Source organism: Alosa sapidissima, chromosome 5 (assembly GCF_018492685.1).
Source record: "Alosa sapidissima isolate fAloSap1 chromosome 5, fAloSap1.pri, whole genome shotgun sequence".
NCBI lineage: Eukaryota > Metazoa > Chordata > Actinopteri > Clupeiformes > Clupeidae > Alosa > Alosa sapidissima.
In genome coordinates this window covers 13,252,683-13,273,169 of record NC_055961.1, presented here as the reverse complement: position 1 = coordinate 13,273,169, position 20,487 = coordinate 13,252,683, and the positions used below count along the sequence as shown (strand labels likewise).

General features: G+C 40.8%; 1 protein-coding gene across 1 annotated transcript; it reads left to right on the top strand.

Moving 5' to 3' along the window:
• The first annotated feature begins 8,848 nt into the window (after positions 1-8,848).
• drd1b (dopamine receptor D1b) lies at positions 8,849-15,035 on the top strand. Its single transcript, XM_042093743.1, has one exon. It carries the CDS (start codon positions 10,122-10,124, stop codon positions 11,496-11,498), a length of 1,377 nt encoding a protein of 458 aa, XP_041949677.1. The 5' UTR covers positions 8,849-10,121; the 3' UTR covers positions 11,499-15,035.
• The last annotated feature ends 5,452 nt before the right edge of the window (positions 15,036-20,487 follow it).

Here is a 20,487-nt window from a genome sequence, read left to right as displayed (position 1 = left end):
CATTTTCTGTGTGCAGATGACATCCCAGTAAACAACAAACAAAAAATCATCACTGTCACCATGATACTGCCACCTGCCACTGTCATGATATAAGGGGATATTCTGGCATTTGTTAAACCTTGTGCTTCAGCTACTGTAGTAGCTGTATTTTTTAACATCTGAAATGGATGTGAAATCACTTGACAGACAAATTGATTGAAATTGGATCAGACGTGGTTGTTGTTCTCCCTCAAGGGAATGGTCTGTCGGCTACCAAAGATCACAATTTCTAGCTTCAGTCAACAAGTGAAACAACGTTGTTAGAGGAGACAGCACCATAAACATTAGTGATGTGGTCAGTCATTTATTAGTATATTCACTCAGTCAGTGCCTCTCTCTTCACAAAAATTGTTTGAAAAAGCCAATATCAAAGTTGAGCCAAAGCAAACAATTATAATTATATGGTTTTGTGTGAAGCATAGATGGATCAGGCATTGTTGGACTGCTAGAAGCTTCTCACTCATAGATATGATTTACTGAGTTTTCCTTGGGAACTAACCTTAACACTCACAAATTGCCCTGATGTTGTGTTAGCTTATACTATCATTTCCATAGACTGATATACACACTGTCCAGTTCTATACAGTCTATGATAATTTCATATGTGCTGTGTAGCATTACCGCTGAATGTCAGTGGATGTCAGCCAGACAATGGCATGCTATCCATTCCATGTAAATGCATCCATTTGTATAGGTTTTAGGATCATTCAAGTCTGATGTGCACAAGAAAATAAGCAATGATGAAAGGTAGCAAGTGAATTAGAAAACAGAGGAAGCAAGAGAAATGGTTTGTATTAGTATACAAATGGTGTGTATTTGGCTATATCTTGACAATGTCAAAGGAATGAACTGATTTTATTCGAACCCCTGAATTGGATCTTCATTTCCCCCATGGTTTTCCAGTCCTGGCTCCTCTTTCTACTTTGTTTATTTTATGTATTTGTTTGACCTTGTTTGAATGTATGAACTGTGAATGGATCATGACTCCTCTCCAAGCTGAGTCACAGCAGCACTAGGGCACTCCCACCTCCAGTTAAAGGCTTCTTTCAGTGGCATGATGAGAAATGAGAAGCTCAATGTAGGGATGGGGGGGGGGGGGGCATTCTCCTGAGAGTGACCTGGATAAAAGGACATCGACTTTCTGCCAAAGAGGTCATGGCTCTTATCCATTTCTGCCCTGATAATCCTTTTGGATGCTCTCTTATGTTTTTCAAACCATTTTTTCCCACTTTTGTTATCAGTAAGCAAAAAATGTGTGATTGGAAGTGGCAAATAAGGTCATGCTCACCATCCTGGTCTGTCCAAAGGCCGTACGTACTCAACATCTCCAGCCCCATTCAGATCTGATTGTGAGGAGAGGAGAGGGGACATGGGTCGTAAGGTAAGGTGAGGTGAAGTGAGAGGAGGATATAGCAATGCTAAGCTGGAATCGATGCTATGGTCAGATGATGTTTAATTTTCAAAAATGTCACGTGTCAAATCTCAAATTTCGTTTAGTAACTGCATCACCCTCATTACTCTTAGTCCTTCATTGGGTCATAAAATTACTCTCGCGCAAAAAAGAAGCCACGCATTATAATATTGACCCACGTGTCCAGAACACATATTTGCTCTTTTGTCGACACATTCTACTGCTTGGCACGGTCTGTTTGAAGAGTGTTGTCACATCTACAGTGAAAAGGCTGAAAAACATGCAACAGGGGTGATATTAGACAGATATTGAGCTATTTACTGAGCATATAGCCCACATGTCAGGTCTATTGCTCTGAAGGGTGGCTGAAGAGCAAACACTTTTCAAGTGCAACACCTCCTTGACAGCATGATTTGTTAGCAATCTCGTGTTCACTGCCAGCAATTCTGATAAATGAAGTGAAAAAGGTTATTTTGCTTCAGGGCAAACTCTTATCTCAACCTGTCCTTATTTATACGTTGGCTGTGCAGGTGTTTGTGGGCTACTTTTAAGTAATGTCTTTTCATCTCAAAGATAAAAAGGACACAAGTGAGCACTAGGTAATTAACGTAAAGTAACATTACATGTATTCATAATGTGCATTCAAAAAGTTCAGTTTTATTATTTATGGTGTATGATACAGTTAAGAACAAAATTATTCAAAATGCTAAAAAAGATAAAAACGATTATTTATTTGATTCCATGTTTCTACCACATTGTCTTACAACCATTTGGCATGTGGCAGTGTCATTTTCAGTCAGAACAAACATATTGGTCAAGAAAAAATCAACATTACATCGATATTTGCCAGGGGTATAAATAATTTTGTTCTTAACTGTACATCTTAAAAGGATGTTTCAAGCAGACAAATGATAGATTTCAAAGTGTGGTTGTCCAATAGTCAAGGTCCACTCCAACTGACGTCCACTATCCTGGAATGGGCCTACACCACATTCCATGTGAATGTTTGATGTCTACTGTGTAGAGACTGTACCAAGAGGTCATTTGTGATGCGAGACTTGAAACTGACAGTGCAACCACAGGTTTAAGTCAGTGGTTCTTAAGCTTTTTGACTGGCATCCCCCCAAAAAACATGGGTCAAGTCTCTGGACCCCCTTCTTTCCAATTATTGAAATTTGGTCTCAAAATGTTGTGAGATGGGCATTGGAAGCAGACGCAGAAAATGCTTTCTCTCATAGGTAGGTTATGTCAACACCAAAGGCATTAATGTCAATGCCAGCCTTTGACAATCTGATTTATTACATCCAAAGTATAAAAAGCACTCATCCCATATATAACTGGTGCTCCTGTGGCAAAAAAGACTGCATAGTGTTTCGTCATTGGTAAGCTTACATACTTACAGCATCTTCGAGCTCATCATTCTAAGAGGCACAGGTAGATATTTGAGTATCCACATTCTGAGGAACATTATGGAAACACTGTGAATTGGAAGCCTACATCTAGGGCTACTGATTATCCCAGTTTTTAAAACAGGTTGATCTAAAAAACCTTTAGAAAAATGTCTTTAATTCAGACTGCAAATCATTTTGCGACCCCTCCGATATGTTTGGCGACCCCCAGTTTAAGAACCACTGGTTTACATGTAAGTCACTGTTCATGATTCTAAAATGGGAGAATGTCGCCTGGATGCTGTGTGCCACACTGGACTAAAACGGTAGTAAATATGCAACTTTGGTTAAATATGCCTACTGGAGTTCTGGATAGTGCCTACATACATGATTTATGTGTAAATCAATAGTATCTCAACTATTATGTAACTCAAAAGGTCTCATGCAATAGTAAATTGATGAAAAATTGATGCTGTGTTTGCCTATTGCATTCACTTGCCATTTAACCTCTGTAATTATACAGATAAGAAATTCAATTTACACCTCTTTGCTCCAATATCAGTTAAGAGGGATTGTATGAATAACAATGTCTTTATGTCTGTATGCCTGTATATAGACACTCTATATTACCATGCGCATTACCGTGTATTGTTTTAATCAGTCTCCATTATCAAATAATCTAAATCACATAAGCCCTTAAACGGAGTATGCTTTCTATGGGTGATTTGTTGTCTTGACTTCCAAAATGGGAGATAAATATTAAGAAGGAACTGCAAGTGATAAATGAAATGAATTCCATTTCCATGCCACTAGTGGCACTGGGTTGGGTTTTATGTGTTTCCCACCTGATCCTCCTAACAATCAGGGGCAGGAGGACGGAAGCATTAACAAAGAATTTTGTAGTAAAAGTTAAACAAAGCCTGGAAAGATGGATAAGGGCCTATATGCCTGTGGTAAATCAGTGCTGAGGCAAAATGGATACATTTTTGTCCCTCTGTCTCAGAAGACCCAGATGAGAGAGAGAGAGAGAGAGAGAGAGAGAGAGAGAGAGAGAGAGAGAGAGAGATTAAGCTGTTAAAGACGTCCCAAGTGTCCATTTCATGATAGTTACATTGTCTAATTGTCTAGCATTATCTAAATTCATACAGTTAAAAGGACATCGTTGAAATGCAAATCCTGGTGCTCCTAAAAGAAGACTTTTATTGTATCTGACTGGGAGAGGCTAAAGTGAATAGACATAATGTCACCGTATATTGTGGATTTATTATGATGGTTGCCTTCACCTAATTAAATAATGATTGCTTTAGAAGGTTATTGCATGCTTACACAATATATGCCCATGCTTTTAATATCTCCCTCTGAGACACAGAGAATGTGCCAACTGCAGTTATCGTCTCAATCTGCGTAATGGAACCACAGTGAATATACTTTGCACTGCATTAAGATTCTAACTGTTTGAAAATTAGCCCACGTCAAGTCTCGAAAACATGAACTGATTATGACCTTCTGATGTGACTCTGGAAGTGCACAGGACAGGTCGAAAATTATCTGCCTGAGCCATGGGAGGCTAGAGTGGTCAGACCGGAATTGTAAAAACAAAAATAATGATTTTTTAAAATATGTATGTTTTGTTATTATAATGTATGATGTTCTGTAAGCAATGCTCTAAAGCAGGGATGGGCACCTTTGATGATAGAGAGGGCCACAAATATGTTCTTGTAGCTGTCAAATGGCCAGATGTGACCGTGCACATCCACCACTCGGATAAGAAGGACATCAGGAATCAGGAGAATTAAATATATGTATACAGTATGTCTGTAATGTGCATTAAACCAACATGCATTCATTTAATATTGTCTATGCTCAAATGTACTTGTAATATTGCTTCTATTTATTAAAGAACTTTTAACATCAACAAAAAATATTGCACGTTCACAATAAACCTTTTTTCCACTGCAATGGGTAATAGTGGCTCAGGTAATTAAGGCCCTGTTGTTAGTGTATAGTGTACCAGGTTTCCCACTCAAATGTAAAATTCGATGACTTTTTCCTGACAAAAATCCTGAATTTCCATGACCATTTGGGAATTGAAAAAATGGGCATTGAAAAAACAGGTAGGGCTAACCACAACCACTCAAGCAAGTAGTAGGACAGGCAGGTCGAGGTATGCGGGGGGTAGAGTCGCTCAGCAACCGGCCGGTCACTACCTTGAGCCCAGTTCCTCCTGACCATTTCAAAGTGGCCTTGAGCATGATACTGAACCACCAACTGCTCCAGATGGGCAGGTTAGGACCCTGCGTGGCAGACTTTGCTATCGGTATGTGTGAACATGTGTGTGAATGGGGAAACTGTGAGGTATTAATCTGACTGAATTTACTAAAAAAAAAATGTACCTAAATGTACCTACATGTTTGTACTGTGTGACCATTAAAAAACGACAGACTGTGGAGAGAAAGATAGGAGTAATTCACATTGCAAAATTGTAGCAGCTTGAATTATATTGAATGCCCCACCTAAGAAGTTAATATGAACTATTATTCAGTCTGTTCCAATTTTGTAGAAGGCACTAATAAAGTATATAATACCATACTATACACTATGAAATCTCTCTCTCTCTCTCTTTCTCTCTCTCTCTCTCTTATGGCCCACCTCAAGATGAAATATATATATATATATATATATATATATATATTACCGGTCAAAACCACATTGTGTGAAAATTAAAGTGTTCACATTGATGCTTTCTGCAATAGCCCTGGGGATAGGAAGGGAACCGTTCTGACCATGTATAATGAGAGAGCCACCCAAGAGAGCTTACCTCAGAACACACTATCACCTTGATTACCTTTGTGGCACTTCACTTCAGACCCTCACACGCACTTATCTGAGCCTTGGGAAACCAGTCAAGGACAATGTCATAAAGAAAAACCCATCATAACAGCCAATATTTTTAAAAATAATAATTAAAAACAGATATTCTAATCTGCTTTTTCAGTGAACTAACTCTCTGTTGGTGGTTATGCTATGTGCAAAGGCATTGCATTACGTTTATTCACAATGTTTGTTTTAGAAGTAATTTGCACAGGGAGCTAGATTTTCTTAGTATAGAAAGTAGTATAGAAATTGATAGTATAGAAATTCATAAACCACAAAATTAGAACCTAGTCATACTATCGATGATATTAGAAGTCTATATCACAACAAATGTGTCAGCCTGTAGAAATGGGTTTTGAATTCAAAAGATTTTTTTTTTCTGCAGGCTTGTTAAGAAATACACAAAGGACTCTGGTAGTGGACTGATAGATACCTGTTAAAAGCTCATTGCAAAATGTCAACAAGATGCTGGAGCCTTTTGTGCCCATTAAACTTAGAGAGAGAAGGGTATTGTGTGTCCAATAATCTCAACCATTATAAAGATTTGGCCAATACACAGTCTAGCTCTAGCTCAAACAAATGCTGAATCTAGGTGATGATGCACATTACTGCATTATAAGACATATCATATAGTCTGAGAAGATTAATTCTAATGACTGTAGAAATGAACAGTTTATTCTTTTATATCCAAACTGGTGAAATTGGATTATTTTTTACCTACAAATCTAACATACATACATCTAAAAATTTGTTCAAAAGGACATTGCTAGGAGACTGGTTCATCCAGCACCCTGGACAGCGACAACTCAACAGCTTGGCTGTTCCATTCCAGCACATTTCAGTGTTGTGTGTAGAGGTTGAATCTGAACCTCCAGATATGCTGACAATCTTGTCTTTGCCCATAATTCTTTATTCAAAGCCTGCTGGTTGCTTCATTTGGCACACATAACCCTAAAAAAATCCAATTGTTCATTGTGGTATCTTTGCATCTGTACTCTTTTCCAAAGTCTATCTCTCTGTCACACACACATACACACACACTTGCACATTCGCACACATGTGCAAACTTACATACACACCTTCTTTGTCACTGGCTCAATTTATTTGGAAAGTCTTTGCCTGACAGTAAGAGGCATTGAGCATTCTACTCAGTATGTAGTAAGACAGCCTGCTGGGTCACGACACAAAAAAATGGCATTCCTCCAAACACCAATGCACTTTAATCTCCTGTGCTCTGAAAACAAGCCCTCACGGGTGGCCACCCCCTCTGCTCCCCTGTCTTCCTGCAGCAGCCCAAGGCATGGTGTCTACCACAGTGACTACATCTCTGACAGGAAGCTAAAGAAAATGTGCAAGAGCTCTTCACACGGGTGTGTGGAGCCTATGTGTGGGTTTCTCTTTTGAGCACAATGTCTTCTTATCTCTCATGGACAAAGACTCTCACAAAAGGGGTTGATACCAGCAAAGTAATTATTTCATTGATTTGCGTGAAGCGTATCAATTTAGCTCAGAATTGCTTCAGTGTAATTTTATTGTGTCTTGAAGTCAAAAGGGGGACTCATGACTTTCCCCAGAGATTATGTCTACTGTTCTTCTTCCTTGGAAGCTTATCTGTTCCTTACACATATCAATACAGAGGGAGAGAGAAAGAGAGAGAGAGAGGAGAATTAGAGAGAGAATGAGAGAGAGAGAGAGAGAGAGCGAGAGAGAGAGAGAGAGAGAGAGAGAGAGGGGGAGAGTCATTTTGACATCCAGACATTCTATAAGAACCACTGAAGTCACTTCTAATGGTTGTGTTTGATCCATCTCATGCAGCGAATATACGCTCAGTGTCTACAACAGAGTGAATCATTTGCAGTATTGTGTATCTGTACTGTTTTAAAGGGAAATTGTCCTCCCATAAATACTGATTTGAAGATCCACAAATTTGAAATACGGAAGAAAGACACAGAGTTTCCTATTCCAGAATTTCCTTTCCCAGAAAGAACCTTCAATAATATCTGCTCATGTCAGTCCTTGTCACTTCTTCAAATGTCGGTCTGCAAAGCAACATCTGGTGCTCCTAGTGTTACAAGCAAGTTTCAGAAGCTATAATAACATTAGGAAATGGAGATTAGGTGGAGGATGATTGTCAAACCACTGAATTGCTTATTCAATCAGGTCGGCTGAGCAGAGGGCACCTCTGTCAGTGCAAGAAGATCTGCCGCCACACGGCTTAGGGTTCACCTCTGACCGGTCCCTCTGTCATGAGCAGACAGCGTATGCTGTGAGGAGACATGCCCGATCACGCTGCCTGCTAGGACTCCCGCACAAAGATGTCTACATGAATTACTTACACACATGCACACGCAAACACACACACACACACACACACACAGAGAGAGAGCAAGATTGGTTGAGGACCTACATGAGGAAGCATGCTAATGAATATATACATCTTGGGGATATTCATCCATTCAGTTAACACTTAATCACTTAAGCCAGGTCAAGACTGTTGCATGTAGCAAGTGGTCATGTTCCTGAATGCAATGCTATGAGAAAACATGCATTAATTACACAACAGTTATAAATCCCTGCCTCCAATAAATCCCAGTCTCTTGAAATGTAACTATGAACAACATTAATGAAATAAGAACACATATCACATGTTCACGTGATTGCCTTTGGATTCAAGTCTCCTGTGATGATTTACCCAGTAGATGGCCTCACTGAGCCTGTTTATATGCAAGTATACTCTTGTTCTCTGTCATTATATTTGATAAATGATAATGTTGTAAAAGCTGTTATCTTGTTTTAAATTGGAAACTGGAGAGTAGGTTTGAAATATGTCTGTAATATAACGGAAGAGTCTCCAAACCTGAACCAATAACCAGTAAATGATTCAACGCTTGTAGAGTGAAGCAACCACCCAGCATGTTAGTGCGTGAATAACAAAATGAAATGGACACAGATGAGGTTGTGTTTTGTTTTTTTTGTTCACAACACACTTCGTCCGACTACAAGCAAGGAGAGAGAGATGAAAAGGAAGAGTTTGAGAGAGAGCTAGTGGGAGGGAGATAGGGAGAGAAGGCAAATTCTTTAGACAGCCTTGTTATGATGACAGTCCCATTTCTGTAATGTTAGAAGTGCACACGTCTGCACCGAGTGTAAGCAGACGTAACACCACTATGCGTCAACTTAAAAACGGGTGACATAAAGCACAGTCCTCGTGGAGCACGCCGTAGTTTTGAGAACTGGACAGCTTCCGTTATGTGTTGACATTAATAGCGACGCTTCAAGAACAGCGTAAACTTGAGCGAATGTATGGATGAGAGGATTTGGAAAGTGAGTCATAAAACCGACAGGAAAGGCTGCAGCGTGCATCTTAGAGCGTGCCAGCAGGGAAGGATTGCGAAGCACGTTCCTTTTCTTGTCTAGGAGACGAACACAAGACAACAACTCAAACAGTTATCTAAAAGTATACAATTTCTGGGATAAATATTGGTATCGGCACGTGGTCTTTGTTAAATGTTGATTCGTCAAAAAAGGAGATATTTGAAGAAAACATGGGACGAAAAAGGACTTATGGCATGGACACAGACTATCGGCATATGCAAGTCTCCGAACCATAAAGATGCTGGTAATAACGTGCTTCTTTCAATATGGAACGTACCATCATTCTGATCATAGTTCAATCGAAGGCAGCGTCTCTCCTCAGAAGTAAGGTGCTCTGCTTGGACATGGTCCAATCGGTTGACTTGTTGTTTTATGTAATTGCGAAAGCTACATAACTAAAAAAAAGTATCAACATGGTATAGTTGGCAATGCCTGTATGTCGTGCTGTGTTCAGTGTGTTTGTTTTGAGCCTGCTCATAAAAGCGCTTGTCCTGGGTTTTATATCAGCTAGATAAGGACAGAAGCGCGCGGACACGCCTCGTCGGTCATGAACGAGAACAAATCAGACCAACACAGCACACATATGATCAATAGACTATATTGATTGACTCATATATAAGGCTAGCGATCGTTCTTTCCTATGTTTGTTTGACGCGCATGGAAGAATGTGTTGGGAAAGTTCACTTACCAGCCGTTTGAGTTTAGAGCACCGGCCATAAATTCTGACGACAAAATACGGCAAACATTTGGGATTTCTTAGGAACTTAAAAGCTTTGAAAGTTTGCCAGCTTTGGAGACATGTGGCCTAAAATGGGTGATTTTCCCACCGTCTGCTTTATGAATAAAGAGCTTCTGCTTTAAAGTTGATGAGGACATTTTTGCATGATGATCACCACATTGAGGATGGTGAGAGTGCATTCAAATCAGCGAAGTGCACGGTGGATGGCTGCAGAACATTTTTACATCTAGCTGCTTTTTCGCCAGAAAGGGGAAACTATGGGGTGATTCTTGCTTTTGACAGCAGGCTGTAAATCATGGATGTGAATTTCTCCACTGTTCTGGATAGCAACGTGTCGGAGAGAGACTCGTCTAAGCGCGTGCTCACAGGCTGCTTCCTTTCTCTCCTCATTCTCACCACTCTGCTGGGGAATACACTGGTGTGTGCGGCCGTCACCAAGTTCCGCCACCTGCGCACCAAGGTAACCAACTTTTTTGTCATCTCGCTGGCTATCTCTGATCTGCTGGTGGCTATCCTGGTAATGCCATGGAAGGCAGCGACAGAAATCGTTGGCTTTTGGCCCTTTGGTGCCTTCTGTAATGTCTGGGTGGCATTTGACATCATGTGCTCCACTGCCTCCATCCTTAACCTTTGTGTCATCAGTGTGGATCGTTACTGGGCGATATCCAGCCCGTTCCGCTATGAGAGGAAGATGACTCCGAAGGTGGCGTTTGTGATGATCAGTGTGGCATGGACGCTCTCTGTGCTCATCTCCTTCATACCCGTGCAGCTCAACTGGCACAAGGCGCAGACCACCAGCTACAGCGAGCTCAATGGCACCTACGTTGACATCCCACCTGACAACTGCGACTCCAGCCTCAACCGGACGTACGCCATCTCTTCGTCGCTCATCAGCTTCTACATCCCCGTGGCCATCATGATTGTCACCTACACCCGCATTTATCGCATCGCCCAGGTGCAGATCCGCCGCATCTCGGCGCTGGAGCGGGCGGCAGAGAGTGCCAAGAACCGCCACAGCGGCACGGGCAATAGCGTCGCTGCTGAGTCTGAGAGCTCCTTCAAGATGTCCTTCAAACGCGAGACCAAAGTCCTCAAGACCTTGTCGGTGATCATGGGTGTGTTCGTGTGCTGCTGGTTGCCCTTCTTCATCCTCAACTGCATGGTGCCATTCTGCGAACCCGACAACGAGGGCGGCAGCGACTTCCCCTGCATCAGCTCCACCACCTTCGACGTGTTCGTGTGGTTCGGCTGGGCCAACTCCTCGCTCAACCCCATCATCTACGCCTTCAATGCTGACTTTCGCAAGGCGTTCTCCATCCTGCTGGGCTGCCACCGCCTCTGCCCCAGCAGCAGCAACGCCGTCGAGATCCTCAGCATCAACAACAACGGGGCGGCGGTGCCGCCACCCCCACCGGCGGCCATTTGCAACCAGTATCAGCCCAAGGGGCTCATCCCGAAGGAGCCCAACAGCAACAGTGGTAGTTACGTCATGCCCCACAGCACCCTGTGCCCTGAGGACGAGGCCCAGTGCAAGGAGGAGGAGACTGGGATTAAGGAGTTTGAGAAACTCTCGCCCTCCATGTCCGCGAACTTGGAGAGCGACACGGACGTCTCGCTGGAGAAGATCAATCCCATCACACAGAATGGCCAGCACAAATCCCTCGCCTGTTGAGCCTCATATTTCGCTCGTGGCGTTATTACGTGCAACAGAAGACAATTACGGAAAAAAAAACATTCAAGTTTGTGCAATTGAGAATAACTAGCTGAGGGTTGGAGAGGGACCAGAATCACAGTTTGGGGAATCTAAGCTGAGCTTCACTGAAGACCTTAAATACTGTTACTCTGAAATGTGGGAATCAAAAGAATGTCAAATATTTGATGGCACTTTAACCTGGATAACTATCTGCAAAACACTCTCAGCATTTATTAATGACACTGACAGGTTTGTTGATAAATGCCTCAACTTGAAGTAAGCAAAATAAGATACAAAAAATTGTTTCACGTGCATGTGTGTATACATGTACGTGGTTTTATAAAATGAGATTAATAATGTTCCAGAAGCCAATGAAACATAATGAGATACTTAGAGTATTAGTCGATTACCTTGTAGGTGAGTGCTTTACTTCCACTTGTACAGGTCAAAGGCAATTAGGAGTCTTTGGTTCAATCTACTTGATGTCAACGATGTTGTGTACATAGTTTCCACTGTTTATCAAAGTTGGTTAAACTAACCTCTCAATACACCGCTATTTGTGCTAACTAAGAGGAATCAAATAGATGCAAGTGTGGTCATCTGACAGTTTTAATGTGAGTATGTGGCCATCTACTCCTTCCTCTGTGTTCTTGTTGATGGTGATTAGGGGGAGTGTCAAGCCACCGGGTCTTTTGTGATATTTCCATTTTTCAGATTTGCACTCATTGATAACAAGAGAATTATTTGTCTTTTTTAAAATTAGTTTACTTCTGGGAAAGGACCTAAGAACAGAGAGAGACAGAGACAGAGATGAAAGAGAGAACAAGGAGTACAGTGCCAGTTCATGGAGGTTATACTCACATTGTCAGACTGAAAATGAATGAACAAATGTCATGTTTATTTTGTCATGGCCCCTCATGGAAAAAGAACAATAGGATTGTTAACAATGTACGGAAGGCCTTTCTAACAGGCTATTTTGAGAATTTTGAAGGGGTTAGATGACGGATGCCTCTGTCTGCTATTATCAAATGGAACTCCCAGGCCAACGCCAGGATTTCAAACAGGCCATTTTGCCTCCACATTCCATTGGAACTCGATAGTATCTCGCAGCCAAATTCCTTTATAAAGTTATCGTTAGTGCAGCAGCTGGCCTCCACCCCCACCCGTCCTCTGGTCGGAGCCGAGTGTAGTGACAATTTCCAGTATGGGCTGAACTAGCCATCCGCTCAGGGGCCTCAGGGGACAGTAACCTCTCTCACCCTCGCTGAAGGACAACGGCCTGTTTCCACTGGTACCCTGCAACAGTATTGTGCCGTAAAAGGTCTCAGTGAAATTGCAAAATGTCGCCCATGCATAATTTAAATGCAATTACAGTACAGTACCTTGTGCAATGATAGCAATGACAAAAGATACTGTAAGATAGGAAGGACATATGGCACGTTGTGACCTCTCATGAATAACTCAGACTTTGAAATTGAGAGTCATCAAGGGTTTGGTTGTGTGGCTGGAAAAATATATGCCTCACTGTAATAATCTCATTATGTGAGTCAGTGGCCCATTCAAAAACAAGCAAATCACTTGATTGTGTGGTTTTTAAAATTGAATTGTTTGTAATTGTTGATGTTATACTGGCCTAACAGGATTCCCAGTTGGTGATTTCATCTCTTAAAGTGTCATATTATAGATGGTATTGTAGTGTTCTTTTTTGGCCTGTATTTACAGTAATGTTGACATCTCTGCCTTGGTCTCTTAGATATAAACAGTCACATCCGCAGCTGCCCTAAGATGTCAGGCCTGTGCATGGTTGGAGAAAAGCTTTCTAAATCAGAATGACTGCAGTGTTTTTAATGGTCACTGGTTGAAATAGTTTAGCTCTACGGTACCATAAGTGCAGTCCCTTGAACACATTTAGACATGCATACTCAAGCATTTTATTCAGTATTTTCAAAGCCAAGATCTGGGTGGATTTTTGCAACTGGCAATTTTTTTTGCCACCTTGTTGATGGCAAGGGCACTCTCTCTCTCCAGCTACATCAACATTGAATCGTTCAGCATGTTGTTTAGTGTGTATTTCGACGGTCTGGAGAGTCATTGTACTGTTGTATAAGTCAATGTGACAAGCCCTTCGCTATGAGCTGAGGACCAAAGTCCACAGCTCCAAATGCTGTCTCCACTCCCTACAGCAGGTGTTATAATGAAGGCTTGAACAGAGCAGTATTGAACTGATAGTGAATCAATAGAGAAAGTGATTCAATATACAGACCGCCCTCCCCTTAATCCGTATCGGAAACCCATTTAGCTTTGTCTCAGCCATCTGATCCAAGATCATCCCTGAGTCTAGGGAGCCGTACCCAGGAGGCTCATTGGCATTAATTATCCCTATCACACACACCCTTTGCGTTTCTTTATCTCTCAATTATTTTACAGTTTTATTTCACCCTGTATCTCACTATCTCTCTCTCTCTCTCTCTCTCTCTCTCTTTCTCTCACTCTCTCAATGCCAGATTTATTTATGTTTATTGAGATTCTGCAGTTCTCCAAATTGATCTAAACAAGTGCATTTTCTTTCCACAATTGAGCATGATCTCTTGAAAATCCCATAGGCTTTTGGGAGATATCATGCTTATTTACCTTTTACGGTTGTCTGAACAATGCTGGTCAGGGTTGTAATGACCCTAAGGGTTGGTTACTAGTGCTTCCAGATCTTTCTCTAAAATGAGGCAAATACTGTAAAATCTAAGGGAGACCCAGGTGCAGGCTTTATCGCTGAACCACCTCTGCCTTGGCTAAGGGATTATCTCTTTAATCTTAATTAAAAGGAAAATAATTAATAATGTTCTCTAGTTTAATGACCTTCTGTTCAATGTTTTGACCATTCACAGAGAGAGATCTCAGTCATTAGTATGATCTGATGAGTAAATGTTGCTGCCAACCAAACCCATCCACTCTCATACTAAAGTTAAATGGAAAGAAAGCTTCTTTTAACTGTTGAGCAAAAATGACCGCCAATGAATAACTGTTGTCAAGGTAAAGGGTTCATTTGTCTGTTACAGATTATTTGTCAGCCATCTTTAAGAATAAGATGGGTGGATGTCAAATTAAGCCACTGCAGATTTAGCTGTTTTGAGTTACATGAGTTATAAAGAAAAGTTATGGTAATGAGTTATAGAAAAAAAAAAACAAAGAACATTTTTTGATGAATTTGTTTTGAAAAAATCACCCCCTACCTCGGTATTGAACAACAAAGTGTAACATACAGTGAGTGAAACAAACAAACATACAAAAAAAGAAAATGTATTGTATTATGTTAAAATGTAGATGTGAACACAAGTGCTTTTTATCTGGGGAAAAAATCCTTAATTGTGAGTAGATAACTGTGCTGTTTGTCAAATGTGGGCTTGTGGAACACAAAGAGACGCCAGTAAGATTAAAAAATGTTGTGCTGCTGTTGTACAGAACGTTTCAAGGGTAAGCCCTCAAATTTATTACAGTATCTAGTTTACAGTTTGTATAAAATGTGCCCTTTGTATTTGCTAAATAAAAGTGTATGTATTTTTTTTTTAATTTGTCACTGACTCACTCACTGAAGATGTTGTCTTTCTGCCTCACCATACATTCATTATAAAAGGAGAACGGCTTCCCAGAAATGTGTTATGTTTACACAAAGGTAAGCATTTACCCATTTGTTACTACCATTATTCTTTCTTGCAAGATAATTCATAAGAAAGGTGTTAATTGAGATGACAAACAGTAGCTTCTGTTTATATTATCATCGACATTCTGCTACAGAACAGCACATCCATGGAGTACTTTTTTTATAAAATGAATATAAAATATACTATTTTTAGTAGATGAAAATGGAAACTATACCCTATAAGTACCAACTATTCTCATCCCATGCATACTTTTAGCAGTTTTTACCTTCTCCTGCCTAAGTTATTTTGGTTGATGATTTAAAAAACAGTAGATGAAATATGGTAAGCTTTAGTCTTGCTTTTAGCTACATAGACGCAATGATTGTGTGTCTTCCAACACTGAGTAAATAACAAAAGTGGAATAACAAAAGTAAAAAAGCTAAAACCCACAACTGAACACATGCTAGCTTGTTAGATAATGTGACGTCAGCCCCTAAAGTGGCATAATTCACACCGGGCCATATAGGTCTATGCAGTATATGGATTCAGTAGTTTCAGTATAATCAGCTCTTGGTGGGGGATCGATTGCCATTGATTACATGGACAGCAATGCACTTTTTTTCTCGCTGCTTTGAAAAGCCAATTTACATAATGCGTCTGTGTGTTCAGTGAGAGATTCAAATAACCACAATGTTAAGCCTGGTAGTGCCAGTAATAGCCAGAAAAAAATACAAGATAGAAAAATACAATACAGCTCCAAGTTAATTCAAGCAGCCTGATAAATCCTTGCCAGGAGTATGTGGTCGGACTTCACTTTAGCACTGTGGCCCATAACTCATCATCAAGCGCCACTTTACACATGGATTTTCTGTTTGGCAAGGCCCTCAGTCTATTTACGTCCCAGATAAAAACTATGCTCACTCATTTGCAGAATCATAAATAGAAGCATTTTTGGTGTCAGGAGTATATTGTTGATAACAACATTATTTTTTGCCAAATGCTATTCCCAAAAATAAAGTAAAAGCCAATGACTCTCTATGAGGCAATATGATATATGGATATATTTTTTTGCACCAGTTCAGCTTGACAGCGACGATGTGCAACATGTCAAAGCCTGTGATTTTAACCCAATTTGTGAATCTGTTGAAAGCTTGAAATATCTGTTGCTGCTTCTCTCCTCCGCCCTCCCTGATTCCACTGATCCTCTGCTTCCACTGCCCTCCCCGCACCCCTCTTTTCCCTCCTCCATACGTGGACAGTATGTCCCTCATCCAGGTAATGCGAGTGAACAGGGCCATTTAGAGCAGTGCGGAAATGAAGAGGGAAAGCCCCCGACGAGACCAACACACACACCCAGGCTCTCATCCTGCTGGCGTACTTACTCCGGCAGAGGGAGGAGAATAAAAGCATTTCGGAAGTGTTTTTGTGTTTTTTTTTTTTTCAACGGCCCTATCTTCAGCTGTTGTGACAGGCTCACCACCTGGAAACCAACTGCAGAACGTGCTCTGCTATTATCCGATGGACACCATGTGTCGCGGAATACATGAACGTGTGCATCGGAGGCAACCAGCTGAGCTGTGGAAAGGTTCTAAATGGAGATATCTTATGCTTGAACGACTGACCTACTGTTTATTCCTGTCACACAGATGAAAACCTACATCCCCTGCCTTCCCTCATTCTCTCTTTATCCCTCTCCCTGGTTTCTAAACATATGTACAAAACATGCACAACAAGTAAAGACACAAAAATGTGTACACATGCACACCCTCTGCATACAAATACACATGCATATGTATACACACTTTTATATCTACAAATACAGTAAATACACACCCCTGTGTCACATATATGAACATATACACACATCTCACACACACAGAAAAAAAGGAATTGATAAATAAAGAAACTGAGAGACAGACAGAAAGAGAAATGGAAAGTGAGAAATGGGAGAAAGACATAGAGATAAGAGAGATAATATATATATATATATATGTGAACATATATATATATATATATATATAGAGAGAGAGAGAGAGAGAGAGAGAGAGAGAGAGAGAGAGAGAGAAAAGGTTAATAAGGGACCTGGGGCAGTGAAGAGCTGGCCAGGGCAGGAGGCGGTGGCTGTAAGCATTGTTAAATGTGCTTATATAACTCCGCTCGCCTCCTGACTCCCCACATCATCACACACAGGGCCAGGCCCGACGCCCTCTCCTCCCTCGTTAAATATCATCACCACCAAGGCTCTCCGCCAGCCTGCACCAGGCCAAATAATATTGTTGATGTTGTTTTGTTGTTGTTGTTGTTTTGATTGTAGCAGTGGCGGTGTTGGTCTGGGGCTCCCTATCCTCTTCTCTATCCTTTTTTCTCCCCCTTTCAAGTGCAGGACTAATTATGATAGAGGCCAAATAAAGCCCAAGCCAATCACTGGAACTAACAAGACAAAAAAGAGCAAAAACAAAACAAAACAGTGCATAATCGTCATTAGGGTGAGTGCATGGAGGAAGGCGCTGGATGGGTTTTCAGGATTAAAAAAATAAAAAATAAAAAAACAGGCTGCAGCCAAAACCAAGGCCCCCCTTGTGGCTGAATGTGCTGATGATTAGCAATAGGAAGTGTTTCACAGCAGTGAGATGAATGCACAGTGTGTGTACTGTAAGTGTGTGAATGTAAGTTGTTCAGCTGTCTTTGGTACTCCCCCCCCCCCCCCCCCCTTTTTTTAAAGACGAAGCAAAGATCAACCAATTATGTTCAGTGAAAAATCTTACCTCATTTTGAGGAGATGATTTGAAATATACAAGCTGTCACATAAAAGCTCTACAAAAAATGTATTAAATGATAAAGATCATGCAAAGCATGTGTATGTTTAAGCAAACATCCAGCACTATACAAACATATTTGCCCTAGATACTGTATACTCTTTACTGAGATTATATCTGCAATAGACATAAACAGTGTGTTAGTTTGACTATAAATTATTCAGTTATGAACACAGAGTCTATAATATACTGTACCATAACAAAATATGGGGTTTAGCTTTGGAATCTCAGTATATTAATATCAAATGTGTTTTTAAAGCGTTGTCAGGATGTTTCTGTGTTTGGGTTGCTTCCAAATCCCCATGGACATATGCCTCCATACAAATGCAAACATAAGGCCCTGTATTATAAACATATCCTTACAGTGAGTAGTTTGGTCTAATATTTGCCCTTTGATGAAATGGTGTGATTTGTGACATTACTTTTTAGTTCGAAGAGCATTATGCCCCCTTTGCACCACAAAAGCCCTTGGCTGTTGGGACAGACAAGGATTTTTATAATAGTATTAGATGTGATACTTTTAAAATCAGTGTAAGTGTAATTTCCTTGAAAGTCCTTTTTAATCTTAACACCCTGCAATGAACACTGAGATTGCACCTCATACAGTAGCTTCAGCTTCTAGGTTAAGCACAGTACTTGCAAAACACATCAATGATCTGCTCTCTCTGCTTCTCTAAATTAAGTACAAATGGGCTGTATTCACAGCAACAATAGCGTATGAATGCAAAGGGAGAGAAGAAAAGGAAGAGGAACCTAATCTTACACTGTTAAGCACTTGATACAGCACGTAAAATGGTGCCTGACTGGGATTGCTGTGCTTGCACCTTGTAGTTCTTTTTCTTATCTTATCATTTTCTCAGTTTGTCACATACTCAATGTAATCTCTCTCTCTCTCACACACACACACACACACACACACTGTGTGTGTGTGTGTGTGTGTTAGAGATAAAGATACACCGGGAGTAGAGCACCACCCGTCACCTTTGACATTGTATACAGTACACATACAGCTGTGTACTCTGTGGTGTGTGGGTGTATGATGGCCTGCCCTAACCAACAGTGTCGAATGAAAAAATAAGGTCATAACAAACTTGTGCAGAGAAGTAATTACACAAGGCAAACAGCTCTACAACATCCTGAAGCACTACGTTAGTGCTGCTCCACAATCCTCAGTGGGGTGTGATGGACCCTGGGCAACCTCTCTGGTCATTAAAATGACTGCGGGGAAGAAGACAGGGAGAGCTAGTCTGCATGCAGGCTTCATGCGATGGTGTTACTGCTGTCTGGACAAACACTGAGGTGCTGTAAATAACACACACACACACACACACACACACACACAACCTAATTACACAAATGAATGTGTACACTCTTTCACTCTCATTATCTCTGTTGGTCTCTCACTTAAGCATACACCACACACACACACACACACACACAAACACTGAGAGAGTCAGTGCTCCAGGGAGGCAGCAACTGAACTTTAGGAGACCACAGACTGGCTGACAATGTGTCTGGTCAGTCGGTGTGTTCTTGTCATAAATGCTTGCGGGTGTGTGTACCACTACTGCTTCAGTAATGTTCTCTCTCTCTCCAACCTTCACATCCCATAGATGTGGCCATATATGTCACAAGATGGCTGTGCAGACATATATTGTAAAAAAATCACACAAGTTATGTTTGTTATATAGCATGTATGAAATGTAATTTAAAACTTAAAAAAATCAAACCAATTTATTTTAATGTCAGGTGCTGAGAATACGACTCATGCATATAGATGTAAGAGGACCATCAGTGTTATGTTATATGCAACTGAGCAATTAATCACTGTTCCTGTCCCTCAGGCCAAACTGCTACTCACAGCATCCACTGGCTTCACAGTCACAAATGCAGTAACAACAGGCATATGACTTGTCTCTGGTCTCTTATTCAGATGGACAGGTCATGGAAATGAATTGCTGTGGTAAATACATTATGGTAGTCTTCATAAATGCTTCAAAAGTTTCATTATCATATTTTGTTTGCTTTTCCTCATCATAATCTCCTGTTTTTCTAATATGTGTTTCTGTGCATCAGGCTTCATGTGCCATTACGTTTTTAGCTCAGTGAGCTGGCACACATTATTTCAGACATTACACTATTTGCTGCCAGATGAAAGCTGTCATTTCACCGGAAACATATCTGATTACGAAAGCAACATTCAAGTGTTGTGTACAGCTACATTTACCACTGCTTAAGTGCACAGCCTAAACAGGATATGACATATATCACACATATTCAGATGCCAGACAACAGGCCACTGAAAAGTAGGCTACCACAATAAGGAGTGAAATATACCCTATAGGGCATCACAATCAGGTGTGATATATCCTGATTGTGGTGACCTTTTTTTCAGTGGTATGTTGTCTGGCTTGAAGAGATTCGAAGAGATTTTATTTTAATGGCATCAGCGGCGCAGAGAGGAAAAACACTGAGCATGAACATCGCCGCCTCTGCCACTCCAGTAGCTTGCCGGTG